This window comes from Cetorhinus maximus, chromosome 17, assembly GCF_964194155.1.
Source record: "Cetorhinus maximus chromosome 17, sCetMax3.hap1.1, whole genome shotgun sequence".
NCBI lineage: Eukaryota > Metazoa > Chordata > Chondrichthyes > Lamniformes > Cetorhinidae > Cetorhinus > Cetorhinus maximus.
The window spans coordinates 93257279-93279107 of record NC_135895.1 but is presented as its reverse complement, the minus strand read 5'-3'; the positions used below and the strand labels follow the sequence as shown (position 1 = coordinate 93279107).

At 40.2% G+C, this 21829-nt stretch overlaps 3 protein-coding genes across 4 annotated transcripts in view; 2 read left to right on the top strand and 1 right to left on the bottom strand.

Moving 5' to 3' along the window:
- Nucleotides 1–11332, bottom strand: part of LOC144692584 (protein FAM78B) — a 28611-nt gene extending 17279 nt beyond the window's left edge. The window contains exons 1-2 of the mRNA XM_078561595.1: nt 11241–11332; nt 10495–10596 (exon numbers count right to left, since the gene is read on the bottom strand). The gene's annotated coding sequence lies outside the window, so the exon portion shown is untranslated. The remainder of the gene's footprint in view (nt 1–10494; nt 10597–11240) is intronic.
- The window catches only part of LOC144692582 (flavin-containing monooxygenase 5-like), a 406487-nt gene that overhangs the window by 196096 nt on the left and 188562 nt on the right, over nt 1–21829 (top strand). The gene's annotated exons all lie outside the window — the stretch shown is intronic.
- Nucleotides 834–20161, top strand: plpp6 (phospholipid phosphatase 6). The gene is made up of 2 exons (XM_078561593.1): nt 834–1382; nt 15559–20161. Exons 1-2 carry the CDS (start codon nt 899–901, stop codon nt 15930–15932), a joined length of 858 nt encoding a protein of 285 aa, XP_078417719.1. The 5' UTR covers nt 834–898; the 3' UTR covers nt 15933–20161.

Sequence of the window (21829 nt, the reverse complement as noted above, 5' to 3'; positions counted from 1 at the left end):
TGCAGTCTACTCAACACCAATGAATCCAGATCTGCTGCTGCAGTCTACTCAACACCAATGCATGCAGATCTGTTGCTGCAGTTTATTCAATACCAATGCATACAGATCTGTTGCTGCAGTTTATTCAATACCAATGCATACAGATCTGTTGCTGCAGTTTATTCAATACCAATGCATGCAGATCTGTTGCTGCAGTTTATTCAATACCAATGAATCCAGATCTGCTGCTGCAGTCTACTCAACACCAATGCATGCAGATCTGTTGCTGCAGTTTATTCAATACCAATGAATCCAGATCTGTTGCTGCAGTCTACTCAACACCAATGAATGCAGATCTGTTGCTGCAGTTTATTCAATACCAATGCATGCAGATCTGTTGCTGCAGTTTATTCAATACCAATGAATCCAGATCTGCTGCTGCAGTCTACTCAACACCAATGCATGCAGATCTGTTGCTGCAGTTTATTCAATACCAATGAATCCAGATCTGTTGCTGCAGTCTACTCAACACCAATGAATGCAGATCTGTTGCTGCAGTTTATTCAATACCAATGAATCCAGATCTGCTGCTGCAGTCTACTCAACACCAATGCATGCAGATCTGTTGCTGCAGTTTATTCAATACCAATGAATCCAGATCTGTTGCTGCAGTCTACTCAATACCAATGCATGCAGATCTGTTGCTGCAGTTTATTCAGTGCTAATACAGACAGGTGTTGCTGTAGTTGTTTGCACTCGGTGTGATTTTGCTGTGTAGATGGCGGGGTGGGGGTGGGGTGTGTTTTGATTGACAGCTGCCCGACACCGCCCCCCGCCCCCCCCGGAAGATGGCGCCGTGGCGACGGCTCCTGTGAAGGAGGCTCCACTCCTCCCTTGAATAGCAGCTGGGGGGGACAAGATGCCGGCTCACTCCCCCAAATCCCGGAACCGAGAGCGGGAGCCGAAGGGCGGCGGGGGGAGGCTGGATTTCCTGGTGCAGAGCAGGCCGCCTGCCCTCCTGCCGAGAGCGGCCTCCGCCGAGCCTCCCTCACCCCGGCACCGGGCCGTGCAGCAGCTGGAAGGCCCGGGCCTGGGCCTGGGCGCCGCCCTCCGCCGGGACTCGGCCTCGGCCTCCTCCTGCCCGCAGCCCGACGAGGACTGCATGAAGCTGAACCCGTCCCTGCTCGGCATCGCCCTGCGCTCGCTGCTGGCCATCGACCTGTGGCTGTCCAAGCGCCTGGGGGTCTGTGCCACCGAGGACTCGGCTTGGGGCAGCGCCCGGCCCATCATGAAGCTGATCGAGGTGTCGGGCCACGGCATCCCCTGGATAGGAGGCACCTTGTACTGTCTGTGCAAGAGCGATAGCACCGCCGGCCAGGAAGTGCTCCTCAACCTACTGCTGGGTGAGTGGAGTCTTTAATCTCCATCCCTTGACCTTCCCAGGGTCCATGCTAGAGGACACATGTTTAATATCATGGTCAAAAGAACCAAGGGGAGAGATTTATTATTTTTGCTTTCATTTTTTATTTTTATTTTATCTTTTTTTTCTTCTTTTATGCAGCCTTTTTTTATGATCTGGGATGCACTGCCTAGGAGGGTGCTGGAAGCACATTCAATAGTAATTTTCAAAAGGAAAAATGGTTGGAATGTGTGGGGCCTTGAGGCTAATTGGATATCCTCTTCAAAGACTGAATGACCTGCTTCAATGCTGCTTGTTTCTATGACCTCCTTCATATTGTCATATGAGGATATGCTCATCTACCCCAGGTCTCTCTGCCCCTGCAGCCTAGTTTTGTTAAAGCTAAAAACATACTCATCTCCTAGACGACTTAGCACCTCCCTTCTAACCTAACTTATTGAATTTCAACCTCTTCATCGTGAAACTTCATCTTGATTCAATTAACTCATGTCTTGTTTCATTGATATCAAAGGAGGCTATTCGGCCCACCATGTCTGCTGACCCTCTGTGTGAGCAATTTGCCTGATGCTGCTCCCTGTCTTTTTCCCTTGGCCCTGCAGTTTTTTACCTCTTCAGATAATCTAATTCTCTTCTGAAAGCCACAATTGACTGCATCCACTACACTCAGGCAGTGCATTCCAGATCTTTGTTTTTTTTAAGAAGTTTCCCCTCATTGCTGTTGCTTCTTTTGTCAATCACCTGAAGTCGGTGTCCTCTGGTTTTCAATCATTCCACAAATGGGAATGGTTTCTCCCTATCTGCTCTGACCAAGACCATTCATGATTTTGAACACCTCTATCAAATCTCCTCTTCTCCAAGGAGAACAATCTGTTTCTCCAATCTATCCACGTAACTGAAGTTCTGATCCCTGGAATCATTCTTGTGAATCTTTTCTGCACCTCTCTAATTCCTCCACATCCTTCCTAAGGTGTGGATGCAATAGGCCAAACCAGTGTTTTATACAGGTTTACCATGCCTTTTTTGCTTTTGTTCTCTCTGCCCCTATTTAGAAAACCCAGGATCCCATATGCTTTATTAACCACTCTTTCAACCTGTCCTGCAACCTTCAATGATTTACGCTCATATAACCCAGGTCCCTCTGCTCCTGCACCCTCGTATTGTTAAAGTTAAACAAACTCGTCTCCTAGAAGACTCAGCACTTCCCTTTAACCTCTCTCCACCTAACTTGTTGAATTTCAAACTTTACCTTGATTCAATTAATCCATGTCTTGTTTCATTAATATCTGCAAGTGATTTTTTTCCCCGATTATAAGCCTCTTAATAGATTCCTGCTCTTTATGGTAAAATAACTTTTAATTTCATGCCATTAGTGTGTATTTTGAAGTCATTCTCCCAAGTTCAGTGCTTGCTTAGCTCATATGTTTGGAACCTAATGCCAGTGCTGCCTGCTTTGTAGAGTTTAGCTTGATGCTGGCGATTTTGAGCAAGTGTAGAAGCTTAGCCAACACAAACTTTTACATTTTAAGAATGGAATAAGATATACTTTTGATTCCAATAAAGTGAATTTGAGACTGAGACAATATGATAACCTTATGATAACACTATTCTTATCATCTGCCAAGTAGAGCAAACTAAATTAATCTAATGATGTGTATGCTGAGTTATTGTCCAATCCCATTGAATGTCGTGGAGCTTTTAGATATCAGAACAAGCTTCTTTTGATATGCTTAATCCTCTGGACTGTCTGCTACTACAGGTGGAAAGACAGTTCTGTCCCTTTTGGAAAAGACTCAGATACAGGGCACCTGTTAACAAAGTCCACAGCCTGCAAAAAGGAAATTTAGACATTATTCTCATTCTTTTAAAATTACATGTTCTGGCAACGGATCCTGCATTTATCCATTACCTTGATTGCCCGTACTCAAGGTGAAAGTTTCTTCAAGAAGACATTGAGTAAAAAATGAAATACACAATGATGTGCTGCTAGTGCAGTAATTGAAAAGTTCTCAATTAAAGGAGTAAATTCATTTGTTTTTAGATTGTAATGAGCCAAGAGGAGAAAAAAGTGGTGAAAACAACTGTGCATCTTTTCTGGAAACTGAACATTAATGTAAAGAAAAATCAGGATTAAATTTTGGAGAATACCACAAAGTTTTGTTGAAAAGTTTGGTTACTTTCATAAAGAATCTATTTCAGTCATTTTATTAGATTTGGTGCTGGCGTTAAACCAGACAGGTAATTCTCACACACCTTCAAGAGTATTATTTGTACTTATTATCAGGTACAGTGGCATAGTGGTTCTGTTACTGGACTAGCAATCTAGAGGACTGGAAGAATGATCTCGATGCCACCATGGCAACTGGTGAATTTAAATTCAGTTAATTAAATAAATATGAAATAAAAAGCTTGTCTCAGTAATGATGATTATGAAACCTCTGAGTTGTTGGTAAAAATCTATCTGGTTCACTAATGCTCCTTGGAGAAGAAAAGCTGCCATCCTTACCCAATCTAGTGACTCAAAACCCATAGCAATGTGGTTGACCTAGGCACTGGACATGACAAAGGAGCGCCTAGCCCAGTCAATCCTGCTAAGTCCTCTCACTGACATTAGTTTTGTTGTATCCTATGCGCCTTAAAAGTCCTCTTTTACGTTTTTGTGTAAATGAGGAGCGCTGAGCCTGCTCGCTTTACCCATATTCCATGAATGATTAAAAAGCATTCTGGTCAAAATATTGTCAGTTATTTTTTGACATTTTTCAATTTTGACTAAAGGCAAACGAGAGAAACTACATTTTCCAATTGTTGCTTCAGTGAGATAGTTCACCATTATGAATAGAATTATAGAAAAAAGCTATCCAATTATTCACATTTCCTGCCCTTTCCCAATAGTCTTCCTCCATCCCCTTCAATTATTTATTCAATTCTCTTGGAAACTATTGAAACTGCTTTTACCATCCTTTCAGACAGTACATTCAGTTTAAAAAAAAAAAAAATTCCTCATCTTGTCCCTGGTTTTGCCAGTTGCCTTAAATGTGTCATCTGCTTACCAGCCTGCTTGCCACTCTGACTGTTGTTTATCATCTCCCTTCATGATTTTGAGCACCTCTATTAAATCTTCCTTTAACCTTCTCTGTTCTAAGGAGAATGTCTCCAATGTATCCAAATAACTGAAATACTTCATCCCTCATACCATTCCAGTAAATTTCCTCTGAACCCTCTAAGACCTTGACATTCTTCTTGAAGCACAATTCCTAGAGTTGTCACAATGCTCCAACTGGGGCCTAAGCAGTTATAACAGTTTAGCATTACTTACTTTTATACTCTCTGCCTCTGTTTATAAAGCCAAAGATCCTGTATGCTTTTTAACAGCCTTCTCAATTTGTCCTGCCCGCCTTGTAAGATTTGTGGACGTACAGCCTCCAGGCCTCTCTGTTCGTGCACTCCCTTTGCCTTAGAGAATATTAAGTTGACAAATCAATTTTAGTTCAATATTAAGGAGCTTTCTGAACTCGATCCAGCAGTTTCCAAAAGTTGGAAGTTTTGATTTTAACACTTCTCCAACCTTTCACAATTTATAGCTACCCTCTTGCACACCAGAACAAGACAACTACAGCTGCTATAGTCAGGGCCAATACATTTGAACATTGTATGCAGTTGGAAAACAAATTACATGCAGTACCACTATTTTCCAAGTGGAAGTTTAAAGTAAATTATCTTTTAAATATGCATGCTGACTCCAGTGTGCAGGCTCCTTTGCTTAATTAAAAGTCACTTCTGCAGAAACTCCAATGTTTTCTAGTTCCTTGGAAACGTGAAGGGTTGGACACTCGAGATTTTGGTAAGATTCTCACTAAATTTCGATTTCCTAACTTCTAAGCTTCACACAGTGTTATACTTCAATATTTTCATTAAGAACTTTCTAAATCAGTGGTTTAGAAACCAAAACATTTGAAAAATATCACTTTTTAAAGAGTTTAATTAAGTAGTGAGTATTTCAACATACTTCCTTGCTTGTGAAGTGAAATTGTTTTAGACGCACAAAACAACTGGCAGGATATCTATTAATTAGCTGTTGACATACTGACAACAGGACTAACCATTCAAAGCAGCATTTTTGTTTAGAAAAGCATGCTAGATCAGTTCTACTTGATCTGAACTGAATAATGATACGCTTGACAGCTATTTATGTACGTACTGTTTTTAAATTGAATATGCATGTCAGTGATTGGAGGCTTAAGTCCACCTGCAACTCTTGGGCCATGACAAGATTGCTTCAATAGCATGAATTCTATTTACTGTGTATCACAGTTTTTGTCTTAGCTTTTTTAAACTGTTGCTAGTAAGCATATTTGAACATGTTCAATTGCAGAATGTGTTTCTGGAGGCACTGACTTGCTGAGGTATATTTCTGTGAGCATCAGCAGCTCCCTGGTAGCCTCAATATTTTTCAGATGTCGATTTAAACCATGAATATCGTCAGGCTGTTTTAACTGTGACAGGCTTTGCAGTAAAGCCCGATCATGTTTTTGCCTAATCACCACACATTCGCCCATTCCCGCAGAGGTCACGAAATAAGAACATAACAAACAAGAGCAAGAGTAGTCCACTTGGCCCTTTGAGCTTGCTCTGCCATTTGATAAGATTATGGCTGATCAACCTCTGCTCCACTTTCCCATCCTATGCCCATAATCCCTTGATTCCCTTAGTATCCAAAAATCTATCGACCTCTGCCTTGCAATGTATTCAAGGACTGAGTATCCACTACCCTCTGGGATACAGAATCCCAAAGATTCACAACCCTCTGCGTGGAGAGATTTAGCCTCATCTCAGCTCTAAATGGCTGACTCTTTGTTTTGAAACTGTGACCCCCCCCTAGTTCTAGACCACCCAGCCAGGGTAAACATCCTCCCAGCATCCAGCTTATAAAGCCTCTTATATTTTGTTTCAATTATGTTTTCTCTCATTCTTCTAAATTTTTGAAAATAAAGGTCCAGTCTATTCAATCTCTCCTTATAGGACAATCCCCTCATCCCAGGAATTGATCTAGTGAACCTTTGCACTCCTTCAAGGAAAGTATATCCTTCCTTGGGTAAGGAGACCAAAACTACACACACTGCTGCAGGTGTGGCCTCACCATAGCCCTTTACAAGTGGAGCAAGACTTCCTTACACTTGACCTTTATTGCAAGGAGGTTGAAGTACAACTTACATTTGCCTTCCTAATTGCTTGCTGTACCTTAAAGCTAACTATGTTTGTCTTGTTTAAGGCACCCCAAATCCTCCTGAAAACTAATCTTTAATAGTTTCTCACCATTTAAAAAAAAAAATTTGCTTTTCCTACAAAAATGGATAACTTCACATTTCAGCACATTATAATCCATTTGCCACTTCCTTGCCCACTTACTTAACCTGTCAATATCTTTTTACAGCCTCTTTGCATCCTCCTCACAGCCTGTTTTCCCACCTAACAAACTTGAATATGTTACACTTGGTCCCCTCAGCTAAGGCACTGATATAAATTATAAATAGATGAGACTAAGTCCTGATCCTTATAATACTCCTGCTAGTTGCAGTCTGCCAGCCTGAAATGTTCTGTTTATCCCCACTCTGTTTTTTGTTCATTAACCAGTCTGCTTATATAATATCCCCAATCCCATAAGCCCTAATTTTGTGTAATAAATTCACGTGTGGCACCTTATCAAATGCTTTTGGTGACCAAGTATAGGAACACAGGATGATTGACTTTCATTTCTTCACTCCTTTCCTAATTATAAGAAATAGGAGCAGGAGTAGACCATTTGGCCCAATGAGCCTGCTCTGCCTTTCAATAAGATCATGGAGTGTGGCATTAGTTTCGCTTTCCTGCCTGCCCCCACCCCCATAACCCTCCACTCCCTTGTCCTTCAAAAATCTGTCTCACTCAGCCTTGAATCTATTCAGTGACCCAGCTTCCATTGCCCTCTGGGATAGAGAATTCCAAAGATTAACGACCCTCTGAGGGAAGAAATTCTTCATCACCTCCATCTTAAATGGGAAACCCCTTATTTTGTGCCCCCTCATCCTAGATTTCCCCCACGAGGGGAAACATTGTCTCACCATCTACCCTGTCAAGCCCCTCAGAATCTTTCATGTTTCAGTAAGATTACCTCTCATTCTTTTGAACTCCAATGAGTACAATCCCACCCTGCTCAACCTTTCCTCAAAAGACATCCCATGAATCAACCTAGTGAACTGAAGGTGTTGTAGCCAATTGCAGAATGCTAATCTAGTCAACCTCAGTACAAATCAGGAATTAAACATGGGGTATTCTACTGTGTATAGTTTAGTACTACACTGGGTGACTCTTGCGAGGTTATCAAGAGAGCATTTGGAGGTTTCTGTATTAACTGAACCACCTTGGGCCATTTATAGTACTGAATTAAACATATGCATTTATTCTTCACTTAGTGTTGGCTTCAAATTTTTTTGTGGGCAGGATGTGGGCATCGTTGGCTAGGCCAGCATTTACTGCCCATCCCTTGCCCTTGTTCAGAGGGCATTTTTTAAGGGTCAGCCACATTGCTGAGAGTCTGGAGTCACATGTAGGCCAGACCAGGTAAGGACAGCAGATTTCCTCCCCTAAAGGACATTAGTGAACCCGATGGGTTTTTACAACAATCGACAATGGCTTTGTGGTCATCATTAGACTTTTAATTCCAGATTTTTACTGAGTTCAAATTCCACCATCTGCTGTGGCGGGATTCGAACCCGGGTCCCCAGAGCATTCCCTGGATCTCTGGATTACTAGCCCAGCGACAATACCACTATGTCAGGGCAATGCAAATGTCATTCATTCACTCAACTTCGAAATTGGCATTGATGCTGAGACTGCTGGACAAGATGATCTGGGACTGGCTCTGCTGTTTGTTGGCTGCATTGTGAATTCAGGCAGCATCACATAGGGTGTAAATCACCCAACATGCAAGACAGGGGAAATGGATTGTAGTTCTGATACTGGCAAGAAATAATATCAGTCTTATTTGATGAACTTACATGCTTAATGATTCATATAATTTGAAAGAAATTATATCTATAGACTGTCAGTCTTTTGGTATTCAAATGAAGGTCAATTAGCATAAGAATAAGGAATTGTTCTGTGGGTTTCAGCTCCTATTTAAACAAAGTGTGCCAAACTCTGATGTGGAATCTTCCACTTCTCACCCTCCATTCCCCTATATTTTGGGAGGAAGAATAAGCAGCCCACACACCCAATGGAAAATCAATGTCTAAATGAGGTTGGGGAGCAAAGGAATTCAGGAGCAGAGATAGACAAATTATTAAAAGTAGCAACACAGGTTAATAAGGTCATTGAAAAAATTCATTTTGGTTCATTTCTTAAGGGATAGAATATAAAAACAGAGCAGCTATGTTAAACGTGCTTAGAAGCTTTGTTTGACCACACTTGGAGTATTATGGACAGTTTTGGTCTTCATATAATAAAGAGGATATAGTAGGATTGGAGAAGGTGTGAAGAATATTTACTTGAATTAAACTAGAACTATCTGTTGGGAAAGATTAAACATGCTGGGGCTCTCTTATTCTAGGAAAGAGAAGACTGGAAAGTAACCTGATAGAGGTATTTTAAGACTATGCAAGAGTTTAAGGCAGACATGGCAAAAATGCTTCCACTTGCCTTGGAGACTGAATCTAAGGGATGTAAATATGAGATAGCCACTAATAAATCCACTAAGGAATTCAGGAGAAACTTTATCCAGGGAGTGGTTAAAATGTACCACAAGGGGTAGTTCAGAAGACTAGCATAGACAAGTTTAAGCAGAAGTTGGATAAACATGAGGGAGAAAGGAATAAAACGATATGTTGACAGAAGGATAGGCTCATGTGGAGCATAAACATTGACCTGGGTCCATTGGGCTGAACAGCCTGATTCTGTGGTGTAAAATCTATAACTTCTTCCCTTTGCACATTTGCCATTTATACAGCCCCACCAATATTAATGCAACAACTAGATTGAAATTAACCTGTCCCATTGCCATGCTTTTGGATTTTTGATCTCAGTTTCATTTATGTAAAGAATTTTGGTATAGAGTTGTGCTTGATAACAGTGAATTTGTTTTAAGTTTAAAACGATATGTCACAGGCATAGAGACTGCGTCGTGATTGTCACAGAATCACACAGTGCAGAACAGGCCCTTCAGCCCATCAAGTCTGCACCGACACATGAGAAACACCTGACCTACCTATCTAATCCCATTTACCAGCACTTGGCCCATAGCCTTGAATGTTAAGACGTGCCAAGTGCTCATCCAGGTACTTTTTAAAGGTGCCCTTCCTGACCCATTAACACTGGCCATGTGGCTGACTCCATTTAGAAAGAGGCCTACCAATGAGGGGCCGAAACACTCACCAGGTACAGGTGAGAGACCTCATTTGATAGGGAAACCCATGCCTTACGATGTAATTGGGACTCCAATTGCAATTTTAGATTAGTGTTACAGAAGAGTAACCCAGAGGCATGAACTAATAATAAGTTCAAATCCCACCATGACAGTTTGAGAATTTGGATTCAGTTTTTTTTTTAAAAGTCTGGGAATAAGCTGGTGTTAACAAAAGTGAGAATGAATCTATTGGATCATCATAAATAAGACAACTGATTAACCAATGTTTTTTAGGGAGGGAAACTGACTGTATTTACCTGGCCTGGCTTGTGTGACTCTAAACCCACTTGAGTGTGGTTGGCACTTAGGCGCCCTCTGATGTTTCCTGACAAGCCACTCAGTTTAAGATAACTAGAATATCTGTGGCAGTGACATCCACATCCTGAGAATTAATTTTTTTAAAAATAAAGCCAGATGAACTCGTGCAGATTATTTTGCTTACCTGGTTGTTCATGCCAGTAGCAAGTGCCCGTCTCCACACTTAAGCCACCTTTGTCTTAAATACACCTGTCATGCAGTAAAACTTCAAGAGCCTCAGTAAAGCAGTTATGATTCCTTTGTCAATCCAGATGGATATGTCTGGTAATTCTATAATGAATACTAACAAACACTGACCTTCGAGAATGTCTTTTTATGAAACCGTAATCCAGTCTATTCCTACCTTATTGTGCGATGGTCAATTATCTCATCCTAGGCTCATTAGCCAGATGATCCCCATTCAATTTGAGAACAGCAGATGTTTTCTCATAAACCTGCATCTCACCTGAGAAGGAAAAGAAGCCAACTTTATTAACGGGCCTATAGACAAATTACTAATGGGGAGGAAGTTAGCATTACAGTCCTCATCCATCCCTTGACAAGGAACACGCACAGTAATGGACAAAAAAAAACTTGGTCAGTCAGTGTCTCAAAAAGAAAAGACATAACATGCAAATTTGAACAGAAGACAGCCCTGGAACTTGAACGTAAAGCCACCTAGTGGCTAACCTGCTTTTCCACTTAACCCCATCCCTCAAGGAATTTTATTTTTGTTTGAGGTATATTTTTTAAAAATGCTTTGCAAGCCCAATCTAATTGTGTGCAAAGTATTATGAAGACAACTGTTTTCCACATAGAATTGCACAATCCTTTTCATCTGGGTATCCACAAGGTCAAATAAGACTTTGCAGAATACCTGAGCCGTGAGCCTGGAAGCTAGCAATGTCAATCAATTTCTATAATTATTAGTCTAAAAGAAAGGTATTGCAAATAGCCAGTGACTTAGCTCTCAAAAAGGACAGCATATGTGGTGGTTTCTTTTCCCTCATTTTGGAGGAGAGAAATGAGATCAAGCTATATAAATAGAATATATTTTGACTGCTAATTTGTGAATAAAGCAGCTTAATTTGTTATCTGGCCTTGTCTTACCAAATGTTTGTCTGTTTTCTAAAAGATTGGAGAAGTACACAAGAGGCAGGTGCAAAACTATTCAGATCGAAGGGCTGTGCTGTGAAAACCAGGGTTGTGCTATTGTACAAACTGGGTAGCATAGGCAGTCTGGAATGTGATAAAAACAAAAAGCTGAAAGCTGCCGAAGGGTCATGAAGACTCGAAACGTTAACTGATTTCTTCTCCACCGATGCTGCCAGACCTGCTGAGTTTTTCCAGGTAATTCTGTTTTTGTCTGGAATGTGACGTGCTCCAACAGCTTGTAGGACTGACCATTACTGTGCTTGAGAAAATACTTAGTGAACAACTTTTTTTACTGTGGTGATTTTTCCTTTAGTTTCTTTCCTAGAACCGTTGCGAAAAATCATTGGCAGCACCAATTCAACCCCCAGTTTGTTAATACAATATAACCCTGGAATTTGGCGCAGCAGATCTCGATGAGCATTTGACCTTGTAAATACCCAGATGAGAAGGATTGTGCAATTCTTTCTAGATGAAAAATATTTATCTTGGTAAGACTTTGCACTCAATTAGATTCTGCTTGTGAGGCATTTTTTAAAAATGTGCCTATAACAAAAAAATGGAATTCCCTGAGTTAAAGGGGTTAATTTGAAAAGCAGGTTAGCCATAAGGTAGTTTTGAGTTCAAGTTCTAGAGCTGTCTTCTGTTCACATTTGTACGTGTATTTGCTGATGTTTATTAGGCCTTGGTAAGATGAAACCAAGGTGTTCACCATCAGTGGAGGAAGTTTTTTTTATATCTCTCTTGCACCTTTCTTCCTCTTTCCTTTTATATTACCATTGAGGGAGTTCACGAGGTGAACAAAGGATCACTAGACTGATCCCTGGGGTGAGGGCACTGTCCTGATTGAGAAAGCTAGGCCTATGTTGCCTAGAATTTAGAAGAATAAATAGTGATCTCTTTGAAACATATAATTCTTAAGGAGCTGGATGGAGTAGATGCTGGGAGTAGGTTAACCCTGGGTAGGGAGTCTGGAACTAGGGGTCACAGTCTCAGCATAAGGCATCAGCCATTTAGGACCAAGATGAGAAATTTCTTCACTCATAGGGTTGAGGATCTTTGGAATTCTCTACCCCAGGGAGCTTTGGCTGCTTTGCTGTTGAGTAAATTCAAGATAGATGGATTGATTTTTGGAGCCAAGGGAATTATGGGATATGAGGAGAATGTGGGAAGGTGGAGTTAAAGTAGAAGATCAGCCCAGATCGCATTGAATGGCGAAGCTCGTTCAAGAGGTTAAATGGCCAACTCCTCTTTCTTATGTTCTTGTGTTTTCCCACCCAATGTGGTATTACCTATGTTGTATAAAAATTGGACTGAACTTCCCTCCCCTCACCACTTGCCCACAGAAGGCTGAACAGAAGTAACCAACTCCTCTACATATGGAAACAGGAATTTTAAAACAAGCTGGAGCAGGAGTAAAATAACACTCAAATCAGGTCAGCATCACTCTTGTGGACTTCCGGCGTGCAGATTCTTCATTTTTTATTTCTGGACAGAGTTTCTGATGAATGGGATGGGTATTCTGCTTTTGCTGTGATCTAAAATAAGGTAGTTTTGCAACTGAGTTCCATCCATTAGACAGATCCACAAATATGTGTTTATATATTAATTAAACCATTTCTTATTACTACTACCTGCCCACAACTATTTGTCAGAGGAACATGTGATGAGATTAATTAGAAATTAAATGTTGGAGAGGGAAGTTTGCATATCAGCAGAGTTTGGAAATTTCTAGATGTGAAGAAACCAAGATGAGGTGAATGCCTTTTCCCTTTTGTTTAAATATCCTTTGACACTTTGAAGTGTGATTAAACTCAAAGCTTGTATAATTAATATATTGTTATTTTATATAGTATTATGTGAGAAGTGCAAACATAGTTCATCTCAGAATAGAGGTGCCTATCTAAATTGTGTCCTAATTCTTCAGTAAACTGTTTCTTGTGAATGAATTCTAAACTTTGGAAGCAACTTTGATGACTTCCAGGGCAACTTGGGCAACAGCATCTTGATTTCTGGATTTGCCTGTGCATGTGCAGATGCCAGAGGTTGTCTGATTTACTACTTTAAAATGGTGAGAGCTGACAGACACTCTATTATTCCTTTTGCGGTAGGAATAACGGTGAGGCTTCAGCGCTTAAGCTTATTGAGGTGTAAATTGTACAAGAACATCCGGAAGTTGTTGCAAGTCACCCTGCTCTTAAACAAGCTTTGCAATGTCAGTAGCTGGCCAAGAAACTCACCATTCAAATACATAAAAGCATAAGTTTGCGATATTTACCCACTAAAAATGCCAGAAATATGTAGGGCTTATCCATTCATTCAAGTGTAAATGAATTTTTAACAGCTTTGAGTCTAAATTACTACAAACAACCTCTTACTGAAATTTTACCTTTACAAGTGTCGAGACTTATTCAGATTTTAATGTTGTTAGAAATTTCTTTTAAATGTTTTTACTTTTACCTTGTTTATTATATCTTTCTCAATCCCATCAATCTTCTCCCTCATTTCTTTCACTTTTCAAATGATTTTACATTAAATATTCAACTTTGCACTTCTGGTTTAGACTCTGCATATCTCAACAATAATTCTTCAAGTTGATTGGTTGAGGAGACATGCCATTGTTACGAGCATAAGATCATAAAAATGGGGGCAGGAGTAGGCTATTCGGACCTGCTCTGCTAGTCAGCAAGATCATGGCTGATCTGGTTATGTGGCCTTATAACTCCACTTTCCTGCTTGCAGCACCCCACACCCCCTGCCAAAAGGCCATCATAAGAAGCGCCCCTACTGTGCTGAAATGGATGTGTTCTTCCATGAAGCCTGTGACTGATTTAAATCTCAAGGAATTGATTCTTACATTCATTTGGGAAACCTGCCTATTATGTACAATGACAGTTTCTCAAATTACAGATTATTCTTTTTGCAAAAAAAAAAAATTATAAAAAGATTGACTTCGGATGTGGCTCAAGTTATGTTCCTTCAAAATTTAAACTCATTGTGCTGCTGCATTTTACTAAAAGGGAAAAAATTGTTATAACTGAAATTGCAGAAACAAGTGACAAACAATACAGCGCGATATTTCATTATTACATTGTAGCCAGATGCAGCTACAGCTCACCACATCTCCCCATTAACTTGACTTTCTAGAATTAGGGGGCATAGTCTCAGGATAAGGGGATGGTCATTTTGTACTGATGTGATAAATCTTTCCACTCAGGTTGTGGCGTTCAGTCGTTAAGTGCCTTCAAGGCTGAGATCAATAGATTATTGGATTGGGTGGACAAGTGGAATCCAGGTCAAGATCTCACATTTTTTGAATGATAGAACAGGCTTAAGGGGCCATCTGGCTTACTGCGGCAAGTGTAATGAGAACGGCAATGGCATCCATTTGCAACTGATACAAAATCTGGGCCATACAAATTCCTTCAGCTAACAATGAGCAAGGCCATAGGAGATCAGCTGGCGTGTATATAAAATAAGACATGTTCCTTTCTTGCCAGTCCTGGCAGGGTAGTTGTATGTTTGAGCACCTCTTTAGATAATAGCCCAAACTGCATATTTTATAGTCCTAATGTGTGAAATGGATTTAATAAGTTATTTTCTTAAATCTACAACACCTGTGTTTACAGATTGTTACTGCACATATAAATGATGTAGCCCAACAGCTCTTATATTTTCAAAATCCTGGTATTTCTGTATATTCATGTGACACAGACTTATTTCTATCCTATTAAATTTTTTTTAAAGAAATAAATCTTATGCATTGTAATATCATTTTAATTTTTTCCGCATTCTGACTGGAGACTTTTGAATACTTCCTTAGAAACCTATGTATAACTTAAGTCATCATGGCTTCTTTACAGAAGACAATTCCACGATGGATTAGCTCCAAAATAAATGTTTTCAATCAATATTTCTGCTCCTTTACCTTTGTTTACAAATGTGCGGGAATAAATTCGGTCCTCTGTATAGTCATGGAATGGAGATTTGTTCGGTTATTGAGGAATGCATTAACATGTGCATCTCCTAAGGAAGCTTTGCCCCTACTGTGCACAAGACTAACGCCATCTGTACAGTGAACTTCTGGTTTAATTACAATGGTCATCTTCACAAATGGCATTGTGAACAGGAGATTCAATCTCTCAAAAATACCTCTGCTTCCTCTCTCTAGCCCAAGAGTTCAGAAATTCAATGCCAGTCAGTTGTTGTGATGGGGAACCATGTTGCAGTACATTGGTTTATAAAAGTATAATAACCGGTTTGTTTCTTTGTTTAGCTCTGATCTTGGATCTGGTCCTGGTGGGAATTGTCAAGTCACTGGTCCGCAGGCGTCGGCCCACACATAACAAGATGGACATGTTTGCCACGTTCTCTGTGGACAGATACTCATTCCCGTCGGGCCATGCAACTAGAGCAGCATTGGGAGGCCGATTCTTCCTCAATCACTTAGTTTTAGCTGTTCCTCTGCGTATTCTGGTTGTGCTGTGGGTGTGTATCGTGGGACTGTCACGAGTGATGCTGGGAAGACACAATGTGACTGATGTTGTTTGTGGATTTATCATGGGGTATCTGCAGTATAGCCTGGTGGAGTATATGTGGTTGTCATCTACTAACCTGCAGATATTTCTGAGATTGTGGGGACTTAAATAATTATGTATTAGTGTAGAATTTTTCTTTGTAAGGTATGTGTGTTCCAACCTATGATTGTACTGTTTACCCGAAACACTATGTAGCTTGGTCGGGTTGAAGTGCTTAATTACTTGATTTTATATGTTATGACCTTTCACTTTGAGACTGTATCTTATTTTAGCCAATCTAGGTTAACCTTCAGAACTGCCAGAACAACCTCTATGAAGACATTATTTCTGCTTATTTCCCAATTCTTGCGCATTTGTCTGTTTAGGTGAAAGGAGACAAATTGAGAGGCGTTTTCCATTTCTTTCCCAGAGTATATGAGGTACCATCATGCTATCTATGGTATAGATCAGATGCACTTTCCAGGCTTCTGTTTTGTGAGCCTCAAATCTAAAGAGCAGTCTTACTACTAGCCCAGTCTGACATTACATTACAGCCTTCAGAGTTATAAATGGTGAATCAGTCAAGTATTTCAGGACAGTTTTCCTAATGTGGATTCCTCTCCCCAGGAACGTAAGTAGCTGGTCCTGAATTAATATCAGTCCCATTGGTGGAAAAGCTTCTGTCCCACTATTTGAGCTAAGTTTTAGCCAGGTCCCCGAGGCAAAAACCATCTTAGCAGTTCTCTCTGATTTCTGCCAGGGACATTGTGTGCTAACCAGGAACTCGTGTAAAATGCTCTCTGTAGGTTTTTTTGTCATTCATGAATAGCAAATAGGTAAAGTTCAATAAAATGCTAACCCTTAACTCCCTCTGTAGTTTTAACATATTTTTAAATAGATCCTGGTCATTCCTTTACAGGATTCGTTAAGCCTGTGAAATTCTCCCCCCACCCCCCTTAGAGGTGCAGATAAAGCTGAAAATGAATGTGTTTCCCTGTTTTGGGCAGGTGCATGATTTATTTATCTTTCCATGGGCACCACGTTTCCATCACAGTAAAGCTTACTACCTGATGAATGATTTAATGGCACAGTTTATCCAGCTGTCTATGGCGAACAAAACGACAATATAAAATGTAAAAATGAATTACGTTTTTTGCATCCCCCTTTTGTTTCTGTTTTTTCTTACTGTTTACCCCCTCACTGTCCCCACCACCAAGTACAGAGCTATTCCTTTCTGTGCATGAGTTCAACCAGCAATTTGTGCATATTTGATTTTTTAATAGTTTATTGTAAGTATCGTCTCCTTCCCTATCCAATAAAGGCACCAAGCCTTCATCCAGTGCCTTTCCTCTGGCAGCTACTGACATGATGTTATGAATAGGGAATGCTGAACGCAACCTACTGTTTTTATCGTGTGTAGAAAGTGCTATAAAAAGACATGCTCTTCTAACCAGCAGTTTCAAAGCATGTGATGCAACTGCACTGATGACAGCTATTCCATAAAATGCACTTCTTCCAGAAACATTTTTTTTTACTATCCATTGGGAGCAGTTCCTATGCATTGCAACTTAGTGACATTCCAGAACCCATATCCTCCATGTAAGTAGATACATATATATGTGTGTGTGTAAAATAGATGTGCTGTTTTAGGTGTGACTGTATTTGTCCAGCTAGCATGCCTCTGTTGTCCATTCTGCAATGTCTGTAGGTTGTCTGTTTTACTGGAGTTGTACAATGCTTCTGCACAGCTTTTACAGAAGTCCCAAATCACTTAACATGATTCCCCACTGAGGCAACAGGCAAGCAGAAGTTCCCCCAAATCACCAACATCGCTTGCTACGATCTTAGATATTAGTTTTTATTGTGGGTTTACAAATTCCCAGCTTACACTATGCATGTACTATGTAGATGTACCTGATAAGGAAAGTGTTGCCTCTTAATCAGCATGCAATGTTTTATGAAATTAAACAAATTTAGTTAATTTTTTTTTAAAGATACACCAATTTAGACCAGTTTTGTTATTCAGGCCAACTGGATTTTACATCAAGATTTAATTAAAAATATGGATTGTACCAGCTGTGTGCAAATGCAAAAATGTTCAACATCCTTCACAATTTGTTGAAATACAACTATTAGTCTATCACATTCAAGACAACATTTTGCATATTTTAAAATACATTTATTTACAGAAATGTTAATAAAACCATCCTTTTGTATTTATGACCTTCAGTATGGCAGCTAAGGTGTCCAAACATTTGCTTGAATAATATATTCTGTGATAATATAACAGGGCAACTGAGAGAAGTTGTGCCATATAACATGAATTGATTCTTCATTTACCATAATGTAGAGCTGCAGTATTATAAACCTGATATTTGTGGTGTGTAATAATATTTCAATATGTCTGTGCATAATTGTGGTTAATGTGTATAATTTGTGAATTATGATAAATATTTTTTGGGAGCACTGATTGCCATGGTAAATATTTGTAACTGAGAGAATATTGTTCTGCCAAAGTTGCACCTGTGTTGTAATGCAAGTTATTTCAGGCTTTCTTAATAATCTTCCTTTGTATAACAATTGCAGTTCTCAGGATTGGAATACAATTAAAGAGTGATCCTGCTAACCCTAATTAGCAACAGAGTTGTTAATCATCAATTTTATTGCTAGCTATAAATAACAACTGACTGTGTGGTTGTGTTTGCCAGTTTTGCAAAACTAATTAGCACAGAGAGGCAGCAATTCTTCTCATTTACTGGGCCTGCCATATTTAATCAGTGCCTGAGACACTAGAACTCGACCTGTGCACTTTCCCATCTTTACCAAAGTATGACCGTACCTCTGAACAATGCTTAGGTTAGTCGTAGATTCTGGAGTATTTGTGGCCTCGGGCTGGCTAGTACATTTTCTGACTGGAACAAATATAAATATTAAGACATTACCCAGTAGTCAAGACAATGTCAGCATAAGGTGTTATAATAACTCTATAGCACAGAAATACTAGGGGGAGATGATGGCGTAATGGTAATGTCGCTGGACTTGTAATCCAGAGGTCCAAGCGAATGCTCTGGGGACACCCCGGTTCAAATTCCACCAATAAACCTAAATTGAAAGCTAGTTTCAATGATGGCGACCATGACAACTATCATCGATGGTCATAAAAACCTATCTGGTTCACGAATGCCTTTTAGGGAAGGAAATCTGCCCTTATCCTGCCTGGCCTACATGTGATTCCAGACCCACAGCAATGTGGTTGACTCTTAACTGCCCTCTAAAATGGTGTGGCAAGACACTCAGTTCAAGGGCAAGTAGAAATGGGCAACAAATGTTGGCCTTGTCAGCGACACCCACATCCCATGAAAGAATTTTTAAAATTGCAATTTTTTAATGCAATCAGCTCATCTTATTTCCTGTTTCTATCTGGGTTTTCAAGTTTTTCTTTTAGCTTGGCTTTTGCCCCTATTCTAGACCTCCCATTGATCTCAAAACACTTTCCAGTTCTCTTTGTCTCCTCCATCCTATGATAATTTTGGAGGTGGAGACCAATCAAAATGCATCCTTGATTCCCTGAAAACTGCTTTAATGAGGCTGCTTTTCAACATAGAATTATTTTGGATCACCACCACCACGGGATTTATAATTTGAGTGTGATGATGCGCAGTTTTTAATTTTACACTGAGGGAAATCTATACATTGCAAAATGACTCATTCAGGGTGAGATTCTGGCAAGTTTTGAAGGGAGGTGGAAAAGAAGTGTCCTGGTTGGCTTTAACTGAAGCAGTTTAGAAAGAATATTAGATGATATTTACTGAGTACACTTGAAGATCATATCTGAACAGAAAGTGCTTTAAAATGTAATAAGTGCAAAGTGTCACAGAAAGATGATTGCACTGAAGAATCTTTTATACGGTTGTTCTGAATTTGGGAATTAATTTTCGTTTTGCTTGATTACCATGCAGCAAGTGGTCTGTCACAAATGTCTGTTCATCACTTCTGATTAAAATGCAGTGTCTCAGCTATTCAGATGTATCTACTCTGAAAAGCTGCCATAGATTACTGCTTCTTTGATAAATTTACAAAGACATTGGAAATAATATAATTAAGGATAAATGAGGGTTTTTTTACATTTGCTTTTTATCAGAGGTTTAAATGTAACTTTGTTCCAATTCTTCCTAGTTAAAGATATTAACATGTCTGACATTGGGTATCTATGTGCTATCTTAAAAATGATGTGATATGTTGACATAACTTGCTGTGTGTAAAAATATGATGAGAACAAATCTGGTTACAAATGTGCAATTGTGTTTAAATATTTTGTGCCTCCTAAATTATTTTCTACAATAAAAAAACGTGTGAACTTTATTTATTTGCTCCTTTACATAATCCATGTTCAGTGTTATGACACAGGCAGTTGGTAAAGGCTAAGTTGTTTAAATCCCAGAGGGAAACTTGAACAAATGTCATAACCTACATTTCCAATTGATACAAAGAACAAAGAAAAGTACAGCACAGGAACAGGCCCTTCGGCCCTCCAAGCCTGCGCCGATCATATTGCCCGTCAACTAAAACATTTTGCACTTCCAGGGTCCGTATCCCTCTATTCCCATCCTATTCATGTATTTGTCAAGCTGCCTCTTAAACACCACTATCGTACCTGCTTCCACCACCTCCTCTGGCAGCAAATTGCAGACACTCACTACCCTATAGTTTTCTCCTCTCACCTTAAATCTATGTCCCCTAGTAATTGACTCTTCCACCTTGGGAAAAAGCTTCTGACTATCTACCCTGTCCATGCCACTTATAATTTTGTAAACTTCTATCAAGTCGCCCCTCAATCTCCATCACTCTACTGAGAACAATCCGAGTTTCTGCAACTTCTCCTCATAGCCAATAACCTCCGGACCAGGCAGCATCCTGGTAAACTTCCTCTGCACCCTCTCCAATGCCTCCTTATCCTTCTGGTAATGTGGCGACCAGAATTGCACGCAATATTCCAAGTGTGGCCTAACCAAGGTTCTGTGCAGCTGCAGCATGACTTCCCAGCTTTTATACTCAATGCCCCTGCCAATGAAGGCAAGCATGCCATATGCCTTCCTGACTATCATCCACCTGCGTTGCCACTTTCAGTGACACGTGGATCTGTACACCCAGATCCCTCTGCCCGTCAATGCACTTAAGGGTTCTGCCATTTACTGTATAATTCTTGCCTATATTAGACCTTCCAAAATGCATTACCTTGCATTTGTCCGGATTAAACTCCATCTGCCATTTCTCCGCCCAAGTCTCCAACCGATCTATATCCCGTTGTACCCTTTGACAATCCTCTTCACTATCTGCAATTCCTCCAACCTTAGTGTCGTCTGCAAACTTACTAATTAGCCCAGTTACATTTTCCTCCAAATCATTTACGTATACTACAAACAGCAAAGGTCCCAGCATTGATCCCTGCGGAACTCCACTAGTCACAGCTCTCTATTCAGAAAAGCACCCTTCCACTGCTACCCTCTGTCTTCTATGACCAAGCCAATTCTGTATCCATCTTGCCAGGTCACCTCTGATCCCATGCAACTTTACCTTCTGTACCAGTCTGCCATGAGGGACCTTGTCAAAGGCCTTACTGAAATCCATGTAGATAACATCCACTGCCCTTCCATCGTCAATAATCTTTGTCACTTCTCGAAAAACTCGATCAAGTTAGTGAGACACGACCCCCCCTTCACAAAACCATGCTGCCTCTCACTAATACGCCCATTTGCTTCCAAATGGTAGTAAATCCTGTCACAAAGAATCTTCTCCAATAATGTCCCTACCACTGACGTAAGGCTCACCGGCCTGTAATTTCCTGGATTATCCCTGCTACCCTTCTTAAACAATGGAACAACATTGGCCATTCTCTAGTCCTCTGGGACTTCACCCGTAGCCAGTGAGGATACAAAGATTTCTGTCAAGGCCCCAGCAATCTCCTCCCTTGCCTCCCTCAGTACTCTGGGGTAGATCCCATCTGGCCCTGGGGATTTATCCACCTTAATA

What these genes read in the sequence shown, in the direction of transcription:
- plpp6 (XM_078561593.1), top strand. Translation starts at nt 899, where the DNA reads ATGCCGGCTCACTCCCCCAAATCCCGGAACCGAGAGCGGGAGCCGAAG. An exon ending in GCTCCTCAACCTACTGCTGG is followed by an intron (nt 1,383 to 15,558) that starts GTGAGTGGAGTC and finishes TTCTTTGTTTAG; the next exon opens with CTCTGATCTTGGATCTGGTC.